The sequence below is a fragment of the Hemiscyllium ocellatum genome, chromosome 10 (assembly GCF_020745735.1).
Source record: "Hemiscyllium ocellatum isolate sHemOce1 chromosome 10, sHemOce1.pat.X.cur, whole genome shotgun sequence".
Taxonomy (NCBI): Eukaryota; Metazoa; Chordata; class Chondrichthyes; order Orectolobiformes; family Hemiscylliidae; genus Hemiscyllium; species Hemiscyllium ocellatum.
In genome coordinates, this window is record NC_083410.1 from 35,394,048 (window position 1) to 35,416,515 (window position 22,468).

The window sequence follows — 22,468 nt, forward strand, 5'->3', positions numbered from 1 at the left end:
TGTCATAACAACTTTGGAGGGAAATGAAGGATATGTTAGCATCTTAAAGAGGACAGATCCATTGTCATAGTCTGCTCAGTCTCTATTACTAACGTAAGCATTGTTACATAAATTTGTACCTGATTGCTGGCATACAGTAAACTACATCATGTTTAAGACAAGATCCACTTCTCATTAAGATTGACTAGTGGTTTTGCTCTCCCAAATCAAACAGACAGAGTGGATAACAAGTTGTTTGGCACGCTTACCTTTATTGCTTAATCCTTTGAGTGTAGGAGTTGGGAAGTCATATTGAGATTGTATAGGACAATTTGTGAGGCCTCTTCTGGAATGCCATGTCCAGTTATGGTCGCCCAGTTATAGAAAGGATATTTTTAAGCTGGAGAGGATTCAGAAGAGATTTGCCAGGATGTGGCTGGCTATAGAAGGTTTAAGTTATAGGGAGAGGCTGGGACATTTTTCACTGGAGCATAGGAGTTTGAGAGGTGACTTTAAAGAGGTTTACAAAGTAATGAAGGGTATAGATAAGGTCAGCAGTAGTTTTCTTTTCTCTAGGGTGGAGGATTTCAAGACGGGGGGTGCATATTTTAAGGTGGGGTAGAGAGATTTTAAAAAGATGAGGTGCAATGTTTTTTTACATTGTGGTTTGTGTGTGGAATGATCTTCCAGAAGAAATGATGGATGTGGGTCCAATTACGACGTTTAAAACATATTAGGATATGTATTTGCATCAGAAAAATTTGGAGGGATATGAGCCAGGAGCAGGCAGGTGGGCCTAGTTTAGTTTGGGGTTACATTCAGCATGGATTGACTGGACTGAAGAGTCTGTTTCTATGCTGTATGACTCTCTAAGTAGGCTTCCAGACCCAGTCAAGAAAAAAGGATATTGGTAGCAAACTACCCAAAGTTGATGGTAGTTCGCATCACAGCCTGTACAACACACTCCCTCTTTAGGAAGTTTTTATTTTCCATTGGACATTTTTCTGAGCTTTTTATTCTCCTTTCCCCACACTCTTCGGCCTTTTCTACCCTCACTGAGGTGTGGCATTGATGTAAATGGAGGGTCTGAAAAGTACATGAAATTTGCATTTTTTGGGGGAGACCATCATAACTTTGGAATAGGAGCATGAAGATACAAAACAGTTGCTGGGGAATATAGGGAGTGAGCAAAAGATTAGTTAATGAAAGAAGTTGAAGATGTTTCAAGGTAAAGAGGTAGGAAAACAAAACACATGGGAAAACGTGATAATTCAAGTGGGAAAAATTGCTAGGAAAGATGTGGTAGGAATGAAGGAATGCAATAAGAGGATAGAGTTTAACAGTAGCATGCACATATAGAAAACAGAGCCATGTGGGTACATAGGTGAACAGGAGGTGACAGCATGAGCAGAGGGTACTTAACAAGATGGGCAAATATTGAAGGGCGCATCCTTATTCTGGCTTCCTGCTGCTTCCACACAGTGGTCAAACCCTGCTCTAAACCTCTATCAGACCTGCGTTTCCAAAGTCTCTTGTGGCCTTTTCTAGGCCATTCTCCAACCATAACCCATATTTACCACTAATTAACAGCTAGACTTTCCTTCAGCAAAAGAAAATAGCATAGAAGTGGCAAATTATACAAAAATGGACCAGTAAACTTACACAGTCGATAGAGACTCTCAAAAGTTATAGAAATAAGAGGCCACAAAGAGACACCCAAGCACAATAGAAATAAACAAAATGAAAGAGGGAGGTGCACCGAGCAATACAAATAAAACAATGATGATTAAAGCAAACAGCATATTCTGCACTTAACATAAGCATTGTTACTGGAAGTTCCCTGCTAATTAAATGAGGGAAAGTAACCATACGTAACCATTCAAAATACTTGTTGCTTTTTAAAGACAGGATACTTATTTGATGGATAAACCAGAATAATTAGTATAATAACCAGAATAACTATTGTTTGGTTGTTACCCATTTAATGAACCAATGTTACCACAATCAGGCGTGTTATACTGTGCCAGTAGTTTGCATCAGGATATTGTTATGTATCAAGTCTAGTAGTCTGATGCTTTGTGAATGGCTATTTCACTCTGAAGAGAGAGCTGAGTACGTAAGTCTCTATTGTCAGTCTACAGCCTTTATATTACCAAAACCATCTGTAATCCCTCCATAAAAGCTGCATGGCTTTTATTGGTAGAGGGATTTGAGTTTCGGAACCATGAGATCATGCTGCAGTTATACAAAACTCTGGTGTGGCCACATTTGGAGTATTACATACAGTTCTGGTCACCGCATTGTTAGGAAGCATGTGGATGGTTTGGAAAGGGTTCAGAGGAGATTTACTAGGGTGTCGCCTGGTTTGGAGGGAAGGTATTACGAGGAAAGGCTGACGGACTTGCGGCTGTTTTAGTTAGAAGGTTGAGAGGTGACTTAATTGAGACATATAAGATAGTCAGAGGGTTAGATAGCTTGGACACTGAGAACCTTTTTTACTTGGATGGCAATGGCTAGCATGAGGGGACATAGCTTTAAATTGAGGGGTGATAGATACAGGAGGAGAAAGTGAGGTCTGCAGATGCTGGAGACCAGAGCTGAAAATGTGTTGCTGGAAAAGCGCAGCAGGTCAGGCAGCATCCAAGGAACAGGAAATTCGACGTTTCGGGCATGAGCCCTTCAAAGGGCTTATGCCCGAAATGTCGAATTTCCTGTTCCTTGGATGCTGCCTGACCTGCTGCGTTTTTCCAGGGTGATAGATACAGGACAGATGTCAGAGATAGTTTCTTTACTCAGAAGTTGGTAGGGATGTGGAATGCACTGTCGCCAACACTAGTTGAGTCACCACTTTAAGGGCATTTGAATGGTCATTGGATAAGCATATGGACGAGAATGGAATAGTGTAGGTGAGATGGGTTTCAGATTGGTTCCACAGGTTGGCGCAACATCGAGGGCTGAAAGGCTGGTACTATGCTGTAATGTTCTATGGCAAATAAGAATCTTATGGCTCTAGATTGAAATGCAAGAGAGCTGAGGAATCTTGGCCCCAAAGAGATGCAGAGAGCAGGCTGACCAGCATGTGGACGCAGTCTGATATTCATCAACTCCTACTAGCTATGGATCGAATAGAACCCAATGTCTTGTGGGTCCTTCTCAGGAGATTCAATGGCTCTGGAGTGGAGTCTTGTCGGTGGATGATTATCTTTTTCAACAATTACCTATCAGTGACTCTTGTAACCAAGTAGGTTCCAGATGTAGAGGCTCCAGCCAATCCTAGGGGTTCAGTCCATAAGACGAAGACATGTTGTTGCTGTGTCTATGTTTCCAAATCTTGTTGAAGTTGTGTAGCAGTCAGTGGAGAGGATGTTTTGCTCTTGCTCTTATCAGTGAGGAAACCAACATGGAATTTGGAAGTTTGAAAGTTATAAATCCACTTCACTTGATCTAAAGCAGATTGCCAAGTTGTGGAGAAACATTTCATTAATTTGGTCAATCACTGCCAATCCTCTGTTGGACTCCCTCAGCTAATAAAGTACTATCCTAACAACCTCTGCTATTCAATATGGGTATGAGGGGATTAGGGATATTATCCTGAGAAGCAGATGGTAAATTGATAAGCCAAGATACCAAAGATGAAGATTTGCTTGCTTAATCAGGACTGTGTACCCTGTCATGTATAAGGACTTGAAATTGTTTGACAATGTAGGCAAGATGGTATTGATCAACTGGAAGCTACACATGTTCAATGTCAACATTGCTGTTCTCCAAAACACTAGATTGACTGGCATTGCATCAATTTGTCAGGCCAATTACACCACCCTTTAGCATAGCAAAAGTGTAGATGACCATTGTGAATGTGGAATGAGGTTTGCTGTTAACGAAAAACTGAAACATGTAATGCCAGACCTGCCTGTGACTTCAGAATCGATTGAGTTTGGCACTGGAAAAAGCACAGCAGGTCAAGCAGCATCAGGAAAGGAGAGTCAACATTTTGAGCAGGACATTTAATCAAGACTTCTGAATGCCCCTTATCTCTTCATGCATTCATTAGATAATGTTTTTTGAAATTTATGCACTAATCTTAAATGCCAGTACCAATGACAAGTTTCTGCGTCTCTCTTGACGATACTCTGGGCCGCTTGTCAGATGGAGAATTTTTCCCCAAGAATTGGATCAGACAGAGCTTCATGGTGAATGTGTGTCTCCCCCAACCCCCCCGTCATGATCCTGGCAAGATGAATGTATATGGACAGTGGTGACTAGAACTTGTATGTAATGTGGACTTTGTGTTATGAGCACCTTCTTCCAGGGCAGACATTGGCACAGGGTATTATGTGTAATCTGAAATCTGACCATTGGTACCAACTTGTCCTGCTATTCATCAAAGGACTTGTTATTTATTGATCATTCTTTACATCTGTCAGCAATTGCATTAGCAATCATGCATTTGTTGGTAACAGGGTGAAGACACAATAATGATTTAGCTCAAATTAGATTCCTTACAGTGTGGAAACAGGCCCTTTGCCCCAACCAGTCCACACCGACCCTCTGAAGAGTAACCCACCCAGACCCAATCCCCTACCCTATATTTACCCCTGCCTAATGCACCTAACACTATGTAAAAACAATGACTGCAGATGCTGGAAACCAGAGTCTAGATTAGAATGGTGCTGGAAAAGCACAATAGTTCAGACAGCACCGAGGAGCAATAAAATCGACGTTTCGGGCAAAAGCCCTTCATCTATGGGCAATTTAGCATGGCCAATTCACCTGGCCTGCACATCTTTGGATTGTGGGAGGAAACCAGAGCACCCAGAGGAAACCCACACAGACGCAGGGAGAATGTGCAAACTCCACACAGACAGTTGCCCGAGGCTGAAATTGAACCTGGGACCCTGGTGCTGTGAGGCAGCAGTGTTAACCATTGTGCGACCGTGCCGCCCAGTCCAAATGCTATGGCATGCTATACAACAACATGCTATACAACAACATTCCATGCACAAGGAATTACAATAAATGTAGGAAGCTCTCAAGCTTATGGGCGATCCCTTTCCCCTGTGAGCTCACTAGCTAGCTTACTTACACAGATGAGACATAGCCGTTTTTCCATTATACAAACTGCAGCAACCACATTTGACAAATGAAGAATCAGGAGCAAGGATTAGTTTGAGACTTAGGTTGCCAAAATGATTCTAGTTCCTGAAGCACAGAGCTCGGCTCACCTGGCTTACAATCTGACTTCTAACCCTGTAACACGTGAAAGTCTCATATTACCTTAGGTAATTGTGCAGAATGAATTGGACCAATGAATATTAGCTTAAACTGTACAAAGAAATAGTAAAGTGACGGTAGTAATTTTGCACTGTGTATTATAGTATCAAAAGAGCATTCAGGCCCCACCATCACCCAAATTGCTCCTTTTGAAGTCAGTTGAAGGGGAAATACTCACTGACAAGCAAGTGGCCCGCAGGGTGGAGCACCACTTCCACTCCTATTGGCGCAATAGATATCTCTCTGCCTGTTTGTGATGAATGAGCTTGGTTGAGAACTCTTTATTACTCGAGTGTGTAAAGGCCATTAACTTCCTAGGAGCAAGAAAAACACCTCGAAAGAACAGAATATCAGCATGATTACTCAAATACAAAGAATCCCACCTGCTACCATACCTCGACGACAACAGCACATTTGCTGGAGATAAGACTCTGTTTCAAGGGATCTGTGTAACGCAGAGTTTTATAGAGGTACCATGGAAAGCATTCTATTTGGATGCATCAATACTTGGTAGGGCATCTACTCTGCCCAAGACCATAAGAATCTGTAGAGAGTTGTGAACATAGCCCAGTCCGTCATGCAAGCCAGCCTTCTATCCAATGTCTCCATCTACACTTCTCGTTACTTCAGAAAGGCAGACAATATCGTCAAAGATCCCTTCCATTCTGGTTATTATATCTTCTGACCTCTTTTGTATCAGGCACAAGATACAAAAGCCTAAATACGTGCACCAACAGGTTCAAGAACAGCTCATTCTCTGCTGTTGTTAGACTTCTGAATGGACCTCTCAAATTTCAAATCTAATGTCAATTTTGTTTTGTGCATTTTCTTTGCAGCTGTAACTTTGTATTCATCACTCTGTTCTATCACCCTATGATCTTTGTATGGTACGTACTGCATACGAAACAAAACTTTTTACCATACCCAGATACATTTGACAATACTAAATTAAATCAAGCATCACAATATGAAAGAACAAAGGATATCAAGGAGATTGTGATAACTACTGGGTCATCTTGCTCATCAGCATTATTGAGACCTTTGCTTGAGTCATTGTAACAAGCTAACCAACAAAATATATGTGGAGGCACAGTGTGGCTTCAGACCAAGCAGATCTACAATGGTCATTATCTTTTCTGTGCATCAGCCTTGAAAAAAGTGTAGAGAGCTTCAAGTTAAACTTGTTCTTGTTTTTGTGGGTCTTAGAAAAGCATCTGACACTGAGCAGGATGAGCCTTTATTGAATGCTACAGAAAATTGCTGTTGTTTTCATGGTCAACAGCTCCACATCTGACCTGTTTGAGATCAAGAATGGGGTAAAACTGGTCTGCCTTTTCGATTTTACTTTCATATCTTGTTCTCTGTTCTATAGACCTATGCTTTCCTTCCCCTGGAAGGATGCACTCCTTGCATGATCAATAGAAAACTCAGCAAGCTATCAAAATTGAAAGCCAAGACAAAAATGTAGCATATCATAATCAGAGAGCTTCTGTTGTACTAGTTGCACAAACAGAAGAACAACTCCAAAGGCTTATGGATTATCTGTCCTATGCCTGTGTGATGTACTCCTTTACAGTCATTGTCAAGAAAACTGCCATAATAAGACATGATGTTGTGTCTGTGCCTATGTCTAGACTCAACACTATTTGAAATAATCAGCAAATTCTAATATCTAGGATCTTGAGTGACATGCAATCTATCTCGCTGAAGAGTCCAGTATACGTAATGGAAAGGCAACCCCAACGTTCTCCAACCAGAAAATAGGCATGGAGAAACAACAGACATTGGAATGCAGGTTCATAGCTCCTTGAAAATTGCGTTGCAGATAGATGTGACAGTGAAGAAGGCATTTTATATGCCTTTTAATGGACAGAGTATTGAGTACAGGAGTTGGGAGGTCATGTTTCGGCTGTACAAGGCGTTGGATCAGCTGCTTTGAGAATATTGCTTGCAATTCTGGTCTCTCTCCTATCGGGAGGGCATTGTGAAACTTGAAAGGGTTCAGAAAAGATTTACAAGGATTTTGCCAGGGTAGGAGCATTTGACCTGCAGAAGAGGCTGAATAGGCTGGGGCTGTTTCTCCTGGCATATCAGAGCCTGAAGGTTGACCTTATAGAGGTTTAAAAAATCATGAGGGGCATGGATAGGGTAAACAGACAAGGTCTTTTCCCTGGGGTGGGGGAGGCCAGAACTAGAGGGCATAGGTTTAGGGTGAGAAGGAAAAGATATAAAAGAGCCTTAAAGGGCAACATTTTCATGCGTGTGTGCAAGGATATGGGCCGAGTGCTGGCAGGTGGGACTAGATTGGGTTAGCAGTCTGGTCTGTATGGACGAGTTGGACCAAAGGGTCTGTTTCTGTGCTGTCCATCTGAACAGGAGCAAGGTTGGATATCTACAAGGTCAGCATTTTGCTATGTGACATAAAAAAAGGCTGCATTATCCATCTTCGTGTCTACAAAGCATCCTGCATGTCACATAGAAAAACCATCACCAATGAAGCAAGTCTTTCAAAGACAAATGTAACAAGCTTTTAAGTCTTAATCAAGCAAAGAAACCTTTGCTTGTTTGGACATACGAAACAAATTCCTCTCCATCTAAACCCGTAACACTATCTGTTTCCATGCTGACTATCTCTATGACTATGGCAGTCCCTGTCTATGTTTGGAAAGTTAAAATCTCCTACCATAACCACCCTATTATTCTTACAGATAGCTGAGACCTCCTTATAAGTTTCTCAATTTCCCTCTGACTATTAGGGGGTCTATAATACAATCCCAATAAAGCGGTCATCCCTTTCTTATTTTTCAGTTCCACCCAAATAACTTCCCCGGATGTATTTCCGGGAATATCCTCCCTCAGTATGGCTGTAAGCTATCCCTTATCAAAAAAGCTGCTCCCCCTCCTCTCTTGCCTCTCTTTTTATCCTGTAGCATTTGTATTCTGGAACATTAAGCTGCCAGTCCTGCCCATCCCTGAGCCATGTTTCTGTAATTGCTATGATATCCCAGTCCCATGTTCCTAACCATGCACTAAGTTTGTCTGCCTTCCCTGTTCAGCTGAAAATATGTTGCTGGAAAAGCACAGCAGGTCAGGCAGCATCCAAGGAGCAGGAGAATCGATGTTTCGGGCATGAGCCCTTCAGGAATGAAGAGAGTGTGCCAAGCAGGCTAAGATAAAAGGTAGGGAGGAGGGACCTGTTCAACCCCTTGCATTGAAGTAAATACAGTTTAATTTATTAGTCCTCCCTTGTCCCTGCCTGCCCTGATTGACTCGCTTCTATTCTCAATATACCAGTCTCACATTGATCTCTTTCCTCACTATCTTCCTGCATCCCCCCCACCCCCTCCCCCTCCCCCACTACCCTTACTTGTTTAAATCCTCCCGAGCAGCTTTTGCAAATCTCCCTGCTAGTCTTAGTCCCCTTCCAATTTTGGTGCAATACTTAGTTTTTGAAACCCTGAATGACCACGAAATGGGGAAAAAGCTGAGCTCACTCATTCTCTTGATGTTTTATTCAATAACTTTTTGCATTACTGCTTCATGCTGATGTTCACTGTTGCTTGCTTTGGCAGATCTTTGTGTACATTATTGTTTTAAGTAAAATTGCAGTTAATGAGCTGTAAAATAGAGCAGTTTTGTCCTTGAAATCATTAAAACAATGACTTGCATTTATTTAAAAAAAAGCTTTCTCACAACTGTGTGTTTCAAAGTACTTTACAGCCAAAGAAGTACTTTTTGAAATATGGTCACTGTTATAATGCAAGCAATGTAGCACCTAATTTGCATATAGTAAATTGGAAATAACCAGGTAATCTGATTTTGTGATACTGATGAGGAATAAATTTTGAAAAGGGAACAAGAGATGTCTTCCCTCCTTAAAAATAGTGGCATAATTTTTTTTGTGTCCATGTGAGCAGGCAGATGGTGCCTTAGTTTAATTCACTCTTGTTTATATCTGGCATTCATTCTCCACAGTATCTTGCTATTGTTATAACTATACATTTGAAAATGTAAATTTTACGTGCAATTCTGAACTTGAAATGGCATAATTGCAACTTTCTTTGCAAATTTTTCTCCCTCTTAAATACTGTGACACTTAAGAGCAACTGTATGTGTGCTAGCAGCACCCTAGTGCCTAATCAAAATTACCATTCTTATCACTGAATGTAGACAGTCTACTGAGTTGTAAAGGACATAATAGTCTAACACAATCACAACCATGTTCACATATGTTCACTTTATAGTATCATAGGCTGCCCAATCTTTAGAATACAGTTGTGCTGGAAAAGCACAGTAGGTCAGGCAGCATCCAAGGAGCAGGAAAATCGACGTTTCGGGCAAAAGCCCTTCATCAGGAAACTTCCACTCTGAGCACACTCTGATCTAAACTCTGGCTTCCAGCATCTGCAGTCCTCACTTTTGCCTAGGTTGCCCAATCTGGCAATGGATCCCTAGATTGTTTTTTTAGTTTCAGTTCTGCTTAATCCAGAGCACTGAAGCTATTGTGGAGGTTTAGTTGAAGTGACTGAGACCTATTGATTCAGCATGAATCAGAAATCTCAAATACTCAAGTCTTTACAGCCTAAAGCGACAATATCATGTGGTAGTTTTCTTACTAAGCCTTTGAACAGACATTTTTATTGTATTATTGTTCTAGTGTACTCAATGAGGTATCAGTTAGTGGGCGTGTGGGTGTGAGAAGGGAGTAGGGGCTGATTGGCAGAGGTCAGAGACAGCCTTCAATGAGCATTGGTGCAGATCAATTTAGAGGGATGGTTCAAAGTGATTGGTTTAGGTGAGTGGAGCAATGATTTGAACCTGGAATGACCTAGTCTGATGCAGGGTCTCTTGCTGGTATTATCATATTATTTGTGTATGCAAAGAATCAACTGCATATTTCTTAATTAGTTCTTGGATGTCTTGAATTTGTCTGACTCCAAATGAATTTTTGATTATCGCCTATTGGAGAATAAAGGACCTTTACAGGATGGTTAAGGCTTTGTGAAATTTCTATGCCATAGGATTGTGAGGAAATTGCCATCTTTAACCACTAAATGGTTTTAAACTGTTTTAACAGTGAATACCTTTGTCTTCTGACAATATTTTTTTTACAGCTCGGGTTATCAATTTAGCTTGGAGGTAGTCTTGAAACTCTCATCACATAATGCCGAAATAGATTATTGCATTTATGTCATGAAGGCTAGATCTCATTTAATTGCACATCTTTGCCTATGATTTTGCAACAGATGTGCTGCACAAAAAATTATGGGAACTACGTGCCACCACAAGTTGACAAAGAAAGGAAATCAACAGTGGGAAAGAAGGGGAAACTGAAGGTGGAAGATAGATTTTCCCCTGTCAATCTAAGAGTGGAAAGAATATTTGTTTCTATGAGTAATAGTAGTGATAGCAACTGACTGGAATTATAACAATAGCAGTCCCTAATACTGATAATACACAATATTATCAACTTCCCAACACTGCTCTAGAGTTGCAAGGAATTGAAGATTAGCCTTCTGGGCATGGTGCAACCTAGGAATAAAATCATAAGGTGTTCTGAACAATTGTAGTATTTTTCATATGCTTTGAATGCTTAGCTACTAAAATACTAGAGATGGAATAACTGGTCCAGACAATGGGAGAAGGGAGTTCATGTGATGAAACTTCCTGGAATACATCCAATGAGAGTTGATCATTTTAACACACATTCCTTATTGTATAATTGCTGCATTGCTACCATTTATGTACAAATTATCTAAACTAGTAAATCAGCTCTACGACCCTTTGGGAGTCTGCGTTCTGATCCCTTCCCAATCGCGTTTTTCTTTTTTTCTTGCCCCCTGCATCTTTCAGATGCCTAAGTTCTAAGCTCTGGAATTCCTTTCCTGAATCTTCCCCATCCTGTCAAAGCTAACCCTTTTTTTTCCAATGTTTATGATCACCTGGGCACAAAATTCTTGTGGCTTTGTGCCAAATCCTGTGGAGCAATTTGTGACATTTTATGGTGTTAAAGATTCTACATAATTAAACATTTGTAATTACAACCTGTAACACCTTGCACTGCACAGTGTACATTCGATATAACAAACAATTCTCCTCTCTCCCTATTTCTTTCGACTCTGGACTCTGAGACTCTAATTTGGATTCTGGTTCTGAATGAAGATGGTGACTCTGCTGGAAACCGGTTTGTACTTGGCGCTCACATATGGAAACTGGTTGGATCAGATGAACTTGAACCAAGCTGACAGGCTCTGTCAAGATTAGAGTGGTGCTGGAAAAGCACAGCAGGTCAGGCAGCATCTGTGGAGCAGGAAAATTGACATTTCGGGCTCTGTGTCTAGGTAACCTCTATCAGGACAATTTATCCTGAACTCAACTCGTCTCCAACATTTGCAAACTATTCCCCTGGCTTGAATCCAGTAAATGGAATTACAAAATGTGAAGCATATTACTGTTCTATCCTGTAAACCTGTTTCCCTGATCTTTTTACAATTCCTCCTTTTCAACTCCTTTAATCTATTTTCTTTCAAATTATATTCCAAGTTCCGTCCTAATAGTGACTTTTTGTGAAATATCTATGGCTCTAATAACATTCAGGGTTAAAGCATTTATTTCCCCTTAGTTCTTGCAGTACAAATCCAAGGCTGTATCCCCAATTCATTCAGCAGTGGAAACAACCTTTCATTATTCACTCAGTAAGGTTGCCAGGTTTCACTTATTCCTTTACTGGATACTTCTTTCTCATCACTTCTCCCACTCACCACATTTCTGCTGCTGCTGTTTCTGCATATTCCAGAATGTCAAGACTTCCATTAGCTCTTTTCCATTGGCACATTCCAGGTTGAAACAAGCTTCTTGTGAACCTTTAGGATCTGTCAGTTCCTTGGTGTCTTTGATATGCTTGTGGCAGTGTAGATTGCAGTGTGAGAATAAGGCCGTTTCAATAGAAACCTCACCTCGCATGTGCTAACACTATAAGTGTGTCCAGGGGAGTTACAGTTTTGCATTTAAATTTTTTTCCGACACCAGAATGTTTCACTTTCAAAACACACGATATTTCTCAGCTTTTGATATCATCTCCCTCATTTGATTGGCAATAACAAATTGCTATGTCTTCAGTCTCTGAACAATTACGAAAAATAAGGCTGAAATCACCGAATCAGTTATTATATTCTGTTCAAATTTTAAGTTAAAATATGGGTAATCAGAATGTGATAGCTGAAGATTTGAAAAAATGAATTAAAGGAAATCAAAATCCATTTTTATCTTGTAAATGGTTTATTATAATATTGTACTGATGAACATCCCCATCCTTTAATAATGGGGAGCCCAGTCTAGAGTGCAATAGGATAAGGCTGATGTATTTGCAACAACCTTCAGCAAGAGGTGTTGATCCATTTCAACCTCCTGCAAAGGTCCTCAGCATCCCATTGCCAGTCCTCAGCCAATTCAGTTCACTCCATGTGATATCAAGAAATTGTTGGAGGCACTGGATCCTGCAAAGCCTATGACAGTGACAACATTCCAGTAATAGCACTTGAAGACTTGTCCTCCAGAATTTTCCATGCTACTCAGCAAACTGTTCCGGTCCAGCTACATCACTGGTGTCTAACCAGCCATGTAGAAAATTAGAATTGTAGAATCTCTACAGGTTAGGTGAATTGACCATGCTAAATTGCCCGTAGAAGGGGTAAATGTAGGGGAATGGGTCTAGGTGGGTTGTGCTTTGGCAGGTCGGTGTGGACTTGTTGGGCTGAAGGGCCTATTTCCACACTAAGTAATCTAATCGACTCTCACTGAATAGGTCTCTTTTATATCTTTCCCTTCTCACCCTAAACCTATGCCCTCTAGTTCTAGACCCCCTGACCCCAAGGAAAAGACTTTGTCTATTTATCCTATCCACGCTCCTCATAATTTTGTAAACCTCTAGAAGGTCACCTCTCAGCCGCCGACGCTCCAGGGAAAACAGCTCCAGCCTGTTCAGCCTCTCCCTCTAGCTCAAATCCTCCAACCCTGGCAACATCCTTGTAAATCTTTTCTGAACTCTTTCAAGTTTCACAACATCTTTCCGACAGGAAGGAGAGCAGAATTGCACACAATATTCCAACAGTGGCCGAACCAATGTCCTGTACAGCCGCAACATGACCTCCCAACTCCTGTACTCCATACTCTGACTAATAAAGGAAAGCATACCAAACGCCGCCTTCACTATCCTATCTACCTGCGACTCCACTTTCAAGGAGCTATGAACCTGCACTCCAAGGTCTCTTTATTCAGCAACACACCCTAGGACCCTACTATTAAGTGTATAAGTCCTGCTAGGATTTGCTTTCCCAAAATGCAGCACCTCGCATTTATCTGAATTAAACTCCATCTGCCACTTCTCAGCCCATTGGTTCATCTGGTCCAGATCCTGTTATAATCTGAGGTAACCCTCTTCGCTGTCCACTTCACCTCCAATTTTGGTGTCATCTGCAAACTTACTAACTGTACTTCTTATGCTCGCATCCAAATCATTTATGTAAATGACAAAAAGTAGAGGGCCTAGCACCGATCCTTGTGGCACTCCACTGGTCACAGGCCTCCAATCTGAAAAACAACCCTCCACCACCACCCTCTGTCTTCTACCTTTGAGCCAGTTCTGTATCCAAATTGCTAGTTCTCCCTGTATTCCATGAGATCGAATCTTGCTAATCAGTCTCCCATGTGGAACCTTGTCGAACGTCTTACTGAAGTCCACATAGATCACATCTACAGATCTGCCCTCATCAATCTTCTTTGTTAGCTCTTCAAAAAACTCAATCAAGTTTGAGAGACATGATTTCCCATGCATAAAGCCACATTGACTATCCCTAATCAGTCCTTGCCTTTTCAAATACACGTACATCCTGTCCCTCAGGATTCCTTCAAACAACTTGCCCACCACTGACGTCTGGCTCATTGGTCTATAGTTCCTGGCTTGTCTTTACCGCTCTTCTTAAACAGTGGCACCACGTTTGCCAACCTCCAGTCTTCTGGCACCTCACTGTGACTATTGATGATACAAATATCTCAGCAAGAGGCCCAGCAATCATTTCTCTAGCTTTCCATAGAGTTCTTGGGTACACCTGATCAAGTCCTGGGATTTATTCACCTTTAACCACTTCCTCTTGCAGCTCGTTCCATACATGCACCACCCTTAACGTGAAAAAGTTGCCCTGTAAGTCCCTTTTAAATCGGTCCCTCTCATACTAAACATATGCCCTCTAGTAATGGACACTGCTAACTCTGGTAAAAGACCTAGTCTATTTACCCTATCCATGCCCCTCATGATTTTATAAACCTCAAAATGGTCAGCCCTCAACCTCCGAACCCTTTCTGAACTCTTTCAAGTTTCACAACATCTTTCCTGGAGGAGGGTGTCCAGAATTGCACACAATATTCCAAAAGTGGCTTCATCAATATCCTGTACAGCCCAAATATGATCTCCCAACTCCTGTACCCAATGTTTTGTGATGTGATTGCTCTTCAAATGATTACCAATTTTATTTTAGCTTCAGAACTAACATTTGAGATGAAAGTTAATCTTGCTCTTGAATAATGTAAGGTTTCTGTTCTGAAATTGCATGCTCAAATAATTCACGTATAGAAAGTCCCATAGCAGTGGGCTGACAACATTTGAAATGGCTCTGGAAGTGGTTGTGACAATTTCATGTTCCTGTGGAATTTTGAAAAATGCCTGCTCTGCTGTTTTTTTTTGTATTGCTTTCTTTATTGGGACTCTGGTTATGCTCCCCAGTTCACACCATTGCTCCCTTGTGAGTTTATAATTTTGTTTTCAGCTTCTATTTACTGTTCAAGTACTTCTGTGCCTTTCCACCTTTGTAATGCTTTCTTCACCACTTTCTAGTGTTTCTTTTTTGGCTGCCCTCAGCTGCCAACATGTTTTGCTGCAATGTTAGAGCTTGATTATCTTTCAAATTACTTGTCTGCAATCTATGTTGATTTCAGCAAAAACCTTTTATTTATAGACTTCATGCATGAATTTGGAGTGTCTCCTTCATAAGATCTCATGGTCTTCCAAGAATACAGACTGGATTAACTTTTTGCATTCTTGTCATTCAACATAATGCCACATAATAGAACGTAATTGGAATTGTGATAACTTGTTTAAAAATGTGCCAGTTATTCAAGATGCAAATAGCAAAGTGTGATTGAATATTCATTGATAACATAAAATAATTAACCATGACCACAAAAGACCTTAAGGGTCATTTCTTCACAACCATTATGCAAATTGAGAAAGGTTTCCATGAACTATCACAGTTGTGAGTGGATTAACTTTGGCCATTATCAACATTCTGTGTTGCACTCTACCTATCCAGCCAACTGCTTAAAAAAAAGGGGGAAAAAAATGACTGAAATATTTTATAGGTGGACTTCTGATATAGATTTTCTTGTAAATCCTGGCTTTAATGGCCTTAATGTCTTTCAGTCTCCTCAGGCTTTCATTATTCTGCATTTGTAAAGTATAGTTTGTATTGAAAATCAATTGGATTGGAATGTTTTTTACTTGCAAATCAAAAGAGACTAATGGATTATTTTGGAAATTCTGTAAGATGAACCCAGTGCACACGCTATTTCTTCAGCCATTTTTCTTCTAAAATTCTAGGCCAACATTTTCAATATGTATTCCCTTTAATTTCTCCAGTACTTTTGTTTTAAACTAATATTACCATCTTTAAAGTCATTCTTTTTATTAGCTATTTGGCTCATCATTATTTCTGAAATTGACATTGGCCTTGCCTACAGAAAAGACAAATGCCAGCAGCAACTTGCAAATACCACAATCTCCTGTTGAGTTCCCCTCCAAGCCATAAAGTATCCTAATTCAGAACTATACAACTGTTACTAGATCAGTATCCTGGCGTTCCCTCCTAATACCTCTGTGAGTGTACCTACACCAGATTGACTTCACCAGCTCAAGAAAATAGCTAACTCATCCATATGTAGACAAGGGCAATCAAAGATGGGCATTACATGTTAGCCTTGCTAGTGACACTAACATCCCATAAACAAAAAGTGGGTTATGAAAGAAAAAAAATACAAGATTCATAAGCAAAACTATATATTTGATGCCAGCAGGTATTTCCTTTTACAGACAATCATTGTCCACTGAAACAGAGAGAGCCATACAACAAACAGACCCTTTGGTCCAACTTTTCCATGCCAACCGTGTTCCCAAACTAAACCGGTCCCACCTACCTGCATTTAGCCCATATCCTTCAAACTTTTCCTATTCATGTTCTTACCTGACTGTGTTTTAAACATTGTAACTGTACCTGCATCCACCACTTCCTCTGGCAGTTCATTCCAACCACTGACCACTCTCTGTATATAAAAAAAGTTGCCCCTCATGTCCTTTTTAAACCTTTTTGCATTCACCTTAAGAATATGTCCTGCAGTTTTGAACTCATCCCAGTTTAGGAAAAAGTCTTTTGCCATTTCACCTTATCTGTGCCCCTCGTGATTTTATAAACCTCTATAAAGTCACCCCTCAACTTCCTATGCTCCAGTGAAAAATTCCCAGCCTGCCCAGCCTATTTTTATAACTCAAACTGTCCATTCCCGGCAACATCTTGCTAAATCTTTTCTGAACTCTCTCCAAGTTTAGAATAGCCTTCCTATAACAGGGCAACCAGAAGTGCATACAATACGCCAGAAGAAACTTCACCAATGTCCTGTACAACCTCAATCTGACATCCCAACTCCTGTACTCAACTGTCTGAGTAATGTAAGCATGCTATATGCCGCCTTCATCACCTTGTCTACCTGTGACACAAATTTCAAATAATTATGTACCTGAATCTCTTGGTCTCTCTGTTCTACAATACTTCCTAGGGCCGTTCTGTTAATTGTAGAAGTCCTGCTTTTGTTGTTTTACCAAAATGCAGTACCTCATTTATCCAAATGAAAACCCATCTGCCACTCCTCTGCCCGTCTACCCAGTTGATCAAGATCTCTTTGATAAGCTGCTTCATTGTCCACTATGCCACCAAATTTGGTGCCATCCACAAAGTTACCTACCATGCCTCATATTCTCATCCAAATTATTTCTGAACCTGACAACCAGAAGTGGACTCAGTACAAATCTCTGTGGACCACTGCTGGAGACAGGCATTGGAAAAACAGCCCTCCCCCACCACCTTCTGTCTCCTATCATAAAGCCAATTTTGTATCCGATTGGCAAGCTCACCCTGAATCCCATGTGATCTAAATAATATAAAGATGCTGTGAATAGTTTAATTACATTCCTTGAAAGCAAAGTTCAACATATTCTGGAGTGAGGTAGGTGTTTGTAATTATAGAGGGTAATTGGAACTGAAATCTTACTGTGTTGTCTTTTGCAATTGGTAGGAAATTGTCAGTGATTTCCCTGAATGGACTACTTTTTTTGTTTCCATTTTGCTTTTCTCGGAGACTATGATTAGGAAATAAGTCAGAAGTGTAAATAGTTGTATTGGGGTGAATTTTAACCAGGAGTGACATGTAGGTTTAGGAAAGTGCGTGGAGATCTAAAGGGCTAAAAATGTAAGTCTGTCTCGATACCAGCTTGAACGTATCAACCAGCCCCCTTTAACTTGAGCGTATTATGATGGGTGTCCTTAACAACCTTGAATGAAGTGGTTAAATTATTTTAAATACTGTAATTGTTCAATTGCAACTCAGTTTTGAATCTAACAATTTCTCTATTGGTTTCCTGGGGTACCTGAAGCTCTCCATTGAAAGCAAAGCGATAACGCAATGGTAATTTGCACATTAAAAGTCAGATAAATGCTTCAGTCAATATACAATGATTACAGCTTTCTTACTACCAATTGGGAGTATTTTATTCATGGTGCAGTTGCGCTAAGAGTTCACTGCCCAATGTCAAGAGTTTTTCAAATCAATGATCAGCATTGGCTACCCGATATTGGAACTCTAATGATATCACCACCAGCAGTAACGGCATCCTGCTGTTTCCAGAGCTTCAGCTGGATAGGTAGATGCTCAGCTTTGAGTTCTGAGGAAGACACACTTGACCAGAAAAGTTAACTCTGATTTCTATCCAGAGATCCTGCCAGACCTGCTCAGCTTTTCCAGCAATTTCTGTTTTTTTGTTTGGCTTTCTTGCTCTGCTGGAAGACTGGGATTCCAGATGTTCTGATTGCTGTGTCAGGTTGGCAGACATGTGCAGCCAAATAGGTGAAAACGTGCTCCTTCCTGGAGCTGGTGACGATGTATTTCAAGTGGCTATCAAAGTCAACACTGTCCTCAACTTATTGGTATCTGGATTCATTTCAAGGCGTTGCTGAAGATGTGTGACACGGAGTAGGGGATCCTGCATAAGTATAGAAATCTAATGGCTGATGCAATATCTACTAGGATGAGAAATTGAGGACTTCATTATTGGTGATGCCAGTAAGATGAACTCATTTTTGTATCTCTGGCTTGTTTCTCATAGGTCATCAATTTTATACAAATGACCATCTGTGTGTCCTCCATATAACCCAAGATATTTTAGAATTGCAAGGGGTTCCATTTCATCAAGTGCTGTTAATGTGCAAATGCAAAACTCAGGTTCCTGCGCATTGCCATGATGCTTTCATCCTTTGGCAGTCCAAACACCCTAATATCTTTTGGTCTGGAAGCGGAATATCAAGTATGACTGCCTGGAGATTAGGAGTATCCTCTTCAGAGTTGACTGATGACAACTGTGAAACATCCAACTGATTATATCCCAGGAATGGTACTATATAAATCATATTGGATGTGTTACTGAGCAAGTAATTTGTGTGCTGAGTACGCACTTCAGCTGCCTGGATAAATCTGGAAGTGCCCTTCAGTTCTAGATTGTCTCAAACTCTAGTTTGCTGTGGTCTGCACAAATTGCAAGACAGTGAGGGGAAAGAATAAGTTGCAGAGCGCACAATCTGTAGAAGAATCTGAGAAAATGAAAAATGATAAAGCTAGTATTATAAACTCATTGGTGCTAGAGATACCTTCTAATGTCAAATTCATTTGTTGCTACTAAAGATGGAAATGCAAGAATTACATCCAATACCCACACATTGCCCACCAGCCTTCACCCCTAACAAAGAACTGACAGAGAAACATGTGAACAACCAATAATCCATTCAAAGTACTCCCCCACGCCCCCCACCCCGACCAATCCATAATTAATTGTTTTATGTTGTTTTATGTAAGGGAAAAATGTACTTGCTACCTCGTTAAGAATGGGCACTACAAGAAAGTGGTGAAAATTAATACATTTTCTGATTTCCAAGGATAGCTAATTATGGAATATAAACACATATAGGTATTTTTACAGCAAAATTCAAGTTTTTTCTGGTCAATATGCCTCAGATCTTCCAATAAATGCATTAGCAGTTAGAGCTTTTGGAGAACTGAAAGGAGTAGAGTCTTTGAACTGGGGCAATGCAGCGATCAGTCAATAAGATTGTTTGAACATCCTTTTCTAAATTGGTCACTTATTTTTTTTAAAAAAGGAACTTCCTTTAGCTCCCAGTACTTTATCTGATTGTTTTCTGCTGCTGGTAGAAAGTAATATTAAAAAAGTAAACACATCATTTTTTAAAAACATCAAAGGAGACAGGTAAGTTTTCACTAAAATTGAGCATGGTCGTTAAAGAAAAATACAATTCGTTATCATCTCTGCATTACTGAAAAATACAACAAATCAAGTGTCAAACATTAAACTTTGAGGGGTCGGTGAAATATGACCTCAGCTGCCACTCTCCTGTAGAAAATAAATCATGCACTTTTAATGCTTGCATCTCCCTTCTTGGCTTTCATGTAATCATAAGTATCTCTCAGACTAATCATTAGTCTGGCATTGCTGCTATGATGGAACCTATCATTTCCACAATGGAAAGGATGCATTCCAAGCTCTGTGCAGTGCTCTATTACAAGTGGAACAATGCTCCTTCCATGCTCCTAGCCATTGATTGGAGGCTAACTGGCAGGCCAGTACACCAGGTGTTTCTGGTTTACAACAATAGCAGTGCTTTTCTTTAGTCTTCTAATGAAATGTTCATCTGAGCCTTCTCCTGCAGAGCTGGTATATGACATGGCCATTATTGGGATTTGCACAAAAACATTTCTGTATCACTGACCTTATTGCAAACTATTTGTCCTGATGATTCGATATGTGTAAATCTTAACTGAATTAATCCATGAGACACACAAAGTGATAGGGTCTTGGCTATTGGCTGAGAGTGTAATGTCAAGTGACAGTATTGAGGTCTGCTGAAGCTGCGACTGCTGGCCAGGCAGTTAAATCTTGACTACCATATATCTGATTACAGAGAGGAGTGAGGGCTGAGGGAAATAGGTTTGTGGTCAGTCCATCTGTAGATTCCATTTAATGGTGCCTTTTATAATAAGACGAAGAGTGGAGGCAAGAGTCAATAGCCCACTATTGTTCAGGATAGCCATTGCAATGCTGAGAGCCACAGGTGTTCTGACATTGTTATCCACTATCCTAAGCAGTGTTTCCTTCATGGTGATGAGTTGATGAAACCACTGGCCCTTTCGCTTGACTCTTTGTTAAGGAGTTGCAAAGTGTGGTGCTGAAAAAACAGCAGGTTAGACTGTATCCAAGGTGCAGTAGAGTAGACGTTTTGGGCATAAGCCCTTCTGCATCAGGAAAGCACCTGCTCCTCAGATGCTACCTGATCTGCTGTGTTTTTCCAGTGCCACACTTTTCGATTCTGACTCTACAGCATCTACAGTCCTCACTTTCTCCTATTATTTGTCAAGGACTACCTTTTCCTGTAGCAGATAGGGCAGAATGTCAGTAACTGTATGTTGTCATGGATCTTTTGTAAATTGTCTCCCTGTTGACAAAAAATAGATCAAATAAATTTCTTTCCTATATTTTTCTAATTCTCATTTACTTTTAATGATTGAGTTAAGTTAATTTTTTGATGGAGAAATAAAGTCTTCACAGGAAAGGTAATTTGTGTGACACCTAAGTCATATGAAATGTTCTTCGTTTTGTATTCTTGATGGAATGTTTAGATGGGTTATCTATGTACATCTTTTTTAACGCATTGAATTTTGTAACTTGCACTTGGCAGAATACCCACGATAATTACAACATACATTTGACTTTTATGTTATTGAAATCAGTAAAATGTTACATCTTTGCTCTTCAGGGTTTTGGTAGCCCTGATACTTTGATGAGACTTGTAAATTTGTGAAAAAGGTAGTTTGAAAGAATATGCAATGTTTCATTTTATTTTACTGGTTTCCCCCATGTAGGATGACGGGTCGAGAATTCTTCACTCGTTTTCCTACACTTTATCCCTTCCTCCTAAAACAACTGGAGATGGTGGCAAACACAATGGATAGGTAAGAAACTAAGTGTTTAAGTTTGACTATTTGTGGAAATTTTTGCATTAACAAGCTTATCATTGCAAAATCTATTACGTTTTCTATTTTAGAATGTGGATATTAGAGTACAGGAAGTGATCACATTTTGTCTGTGATAGCTGTTGGCTGGAACATTGTTAAATTAAACCCACGACCCTGCTGTTTCTTCACCTTTTTAGATTTTGCTGTTACTTTGCGTTTATTTACTTTGTCTTTAAAATATGCCCTCTTTCAGCATCAGATGTCCATGGGCATAACAAATTTTCTTTCTCTTCTCACTCTGTTACGAGAAAATACTAAACTAATGTCCTCATGACTGACATCCCCCAACAAAATAGCTTTTTTTAATTTAATCAATCAATATTTGGATGCAGTATCTCAAGTCTGCTCATAACAGTAGTTACAATCTTGATAAGTCTTTAATCTCTATTGCTGTCATTTAATACATGTACCTTCTGCCTTTTTAAATTGCTGAAATGAACACTGTTCTTTTTCCTTATTCCCCTCTCCCGTATCCTCCTCCAGGATTGTTAAAATTGTGATGAGATAGTTTATCTTGGTAATATTCTACAATAAGATTTTCTTGACCTAGTATTTTAAAGGAAGAACCAAGATAAGGATCATTATAGATCAAAAGTTACAGTAAGCCTATAATGGTAGGAAATTAAGTTTTTTAACTATACTTTAGTAATGGCATTTGTAGATCAAAAGATGATCTGTTGAGACTTGAGTAAGAATAGCAAAAGCTAATATATTAATAAACAGTCTTTTTGTGGTACAGAACTTAAGTATTGCTGAAAAA

At 40.0% G+C, this 22,468-nt stretch overlaps 1 protein-coding gene across 4 annotated transcripts in view; it reads left to right on the forward strand.

Moving 5' to 3' along the window:
• thada (THADA armadillo repeat containing) overlaps positions 1–22,468 on the forward strand; it is a 367,664-nt gene that overhangs the window by 123,903 nt on the left and 221,293 nt on the right. For all 4 annotated transcript variants that reach the window (XM_060831397.1, XM_060831398.1, XM_060831401.1 and 1 more), the window contains exon 26: positions 21,556–21,645. In XM_060831397.1, the coding sequence (XP_060687380.1) occupies positions 21,556–21,645 (90 nt within the window). The remainder of the gene's footprint in view (positions 1–21,555; positions 21,646–22,468) is intronic.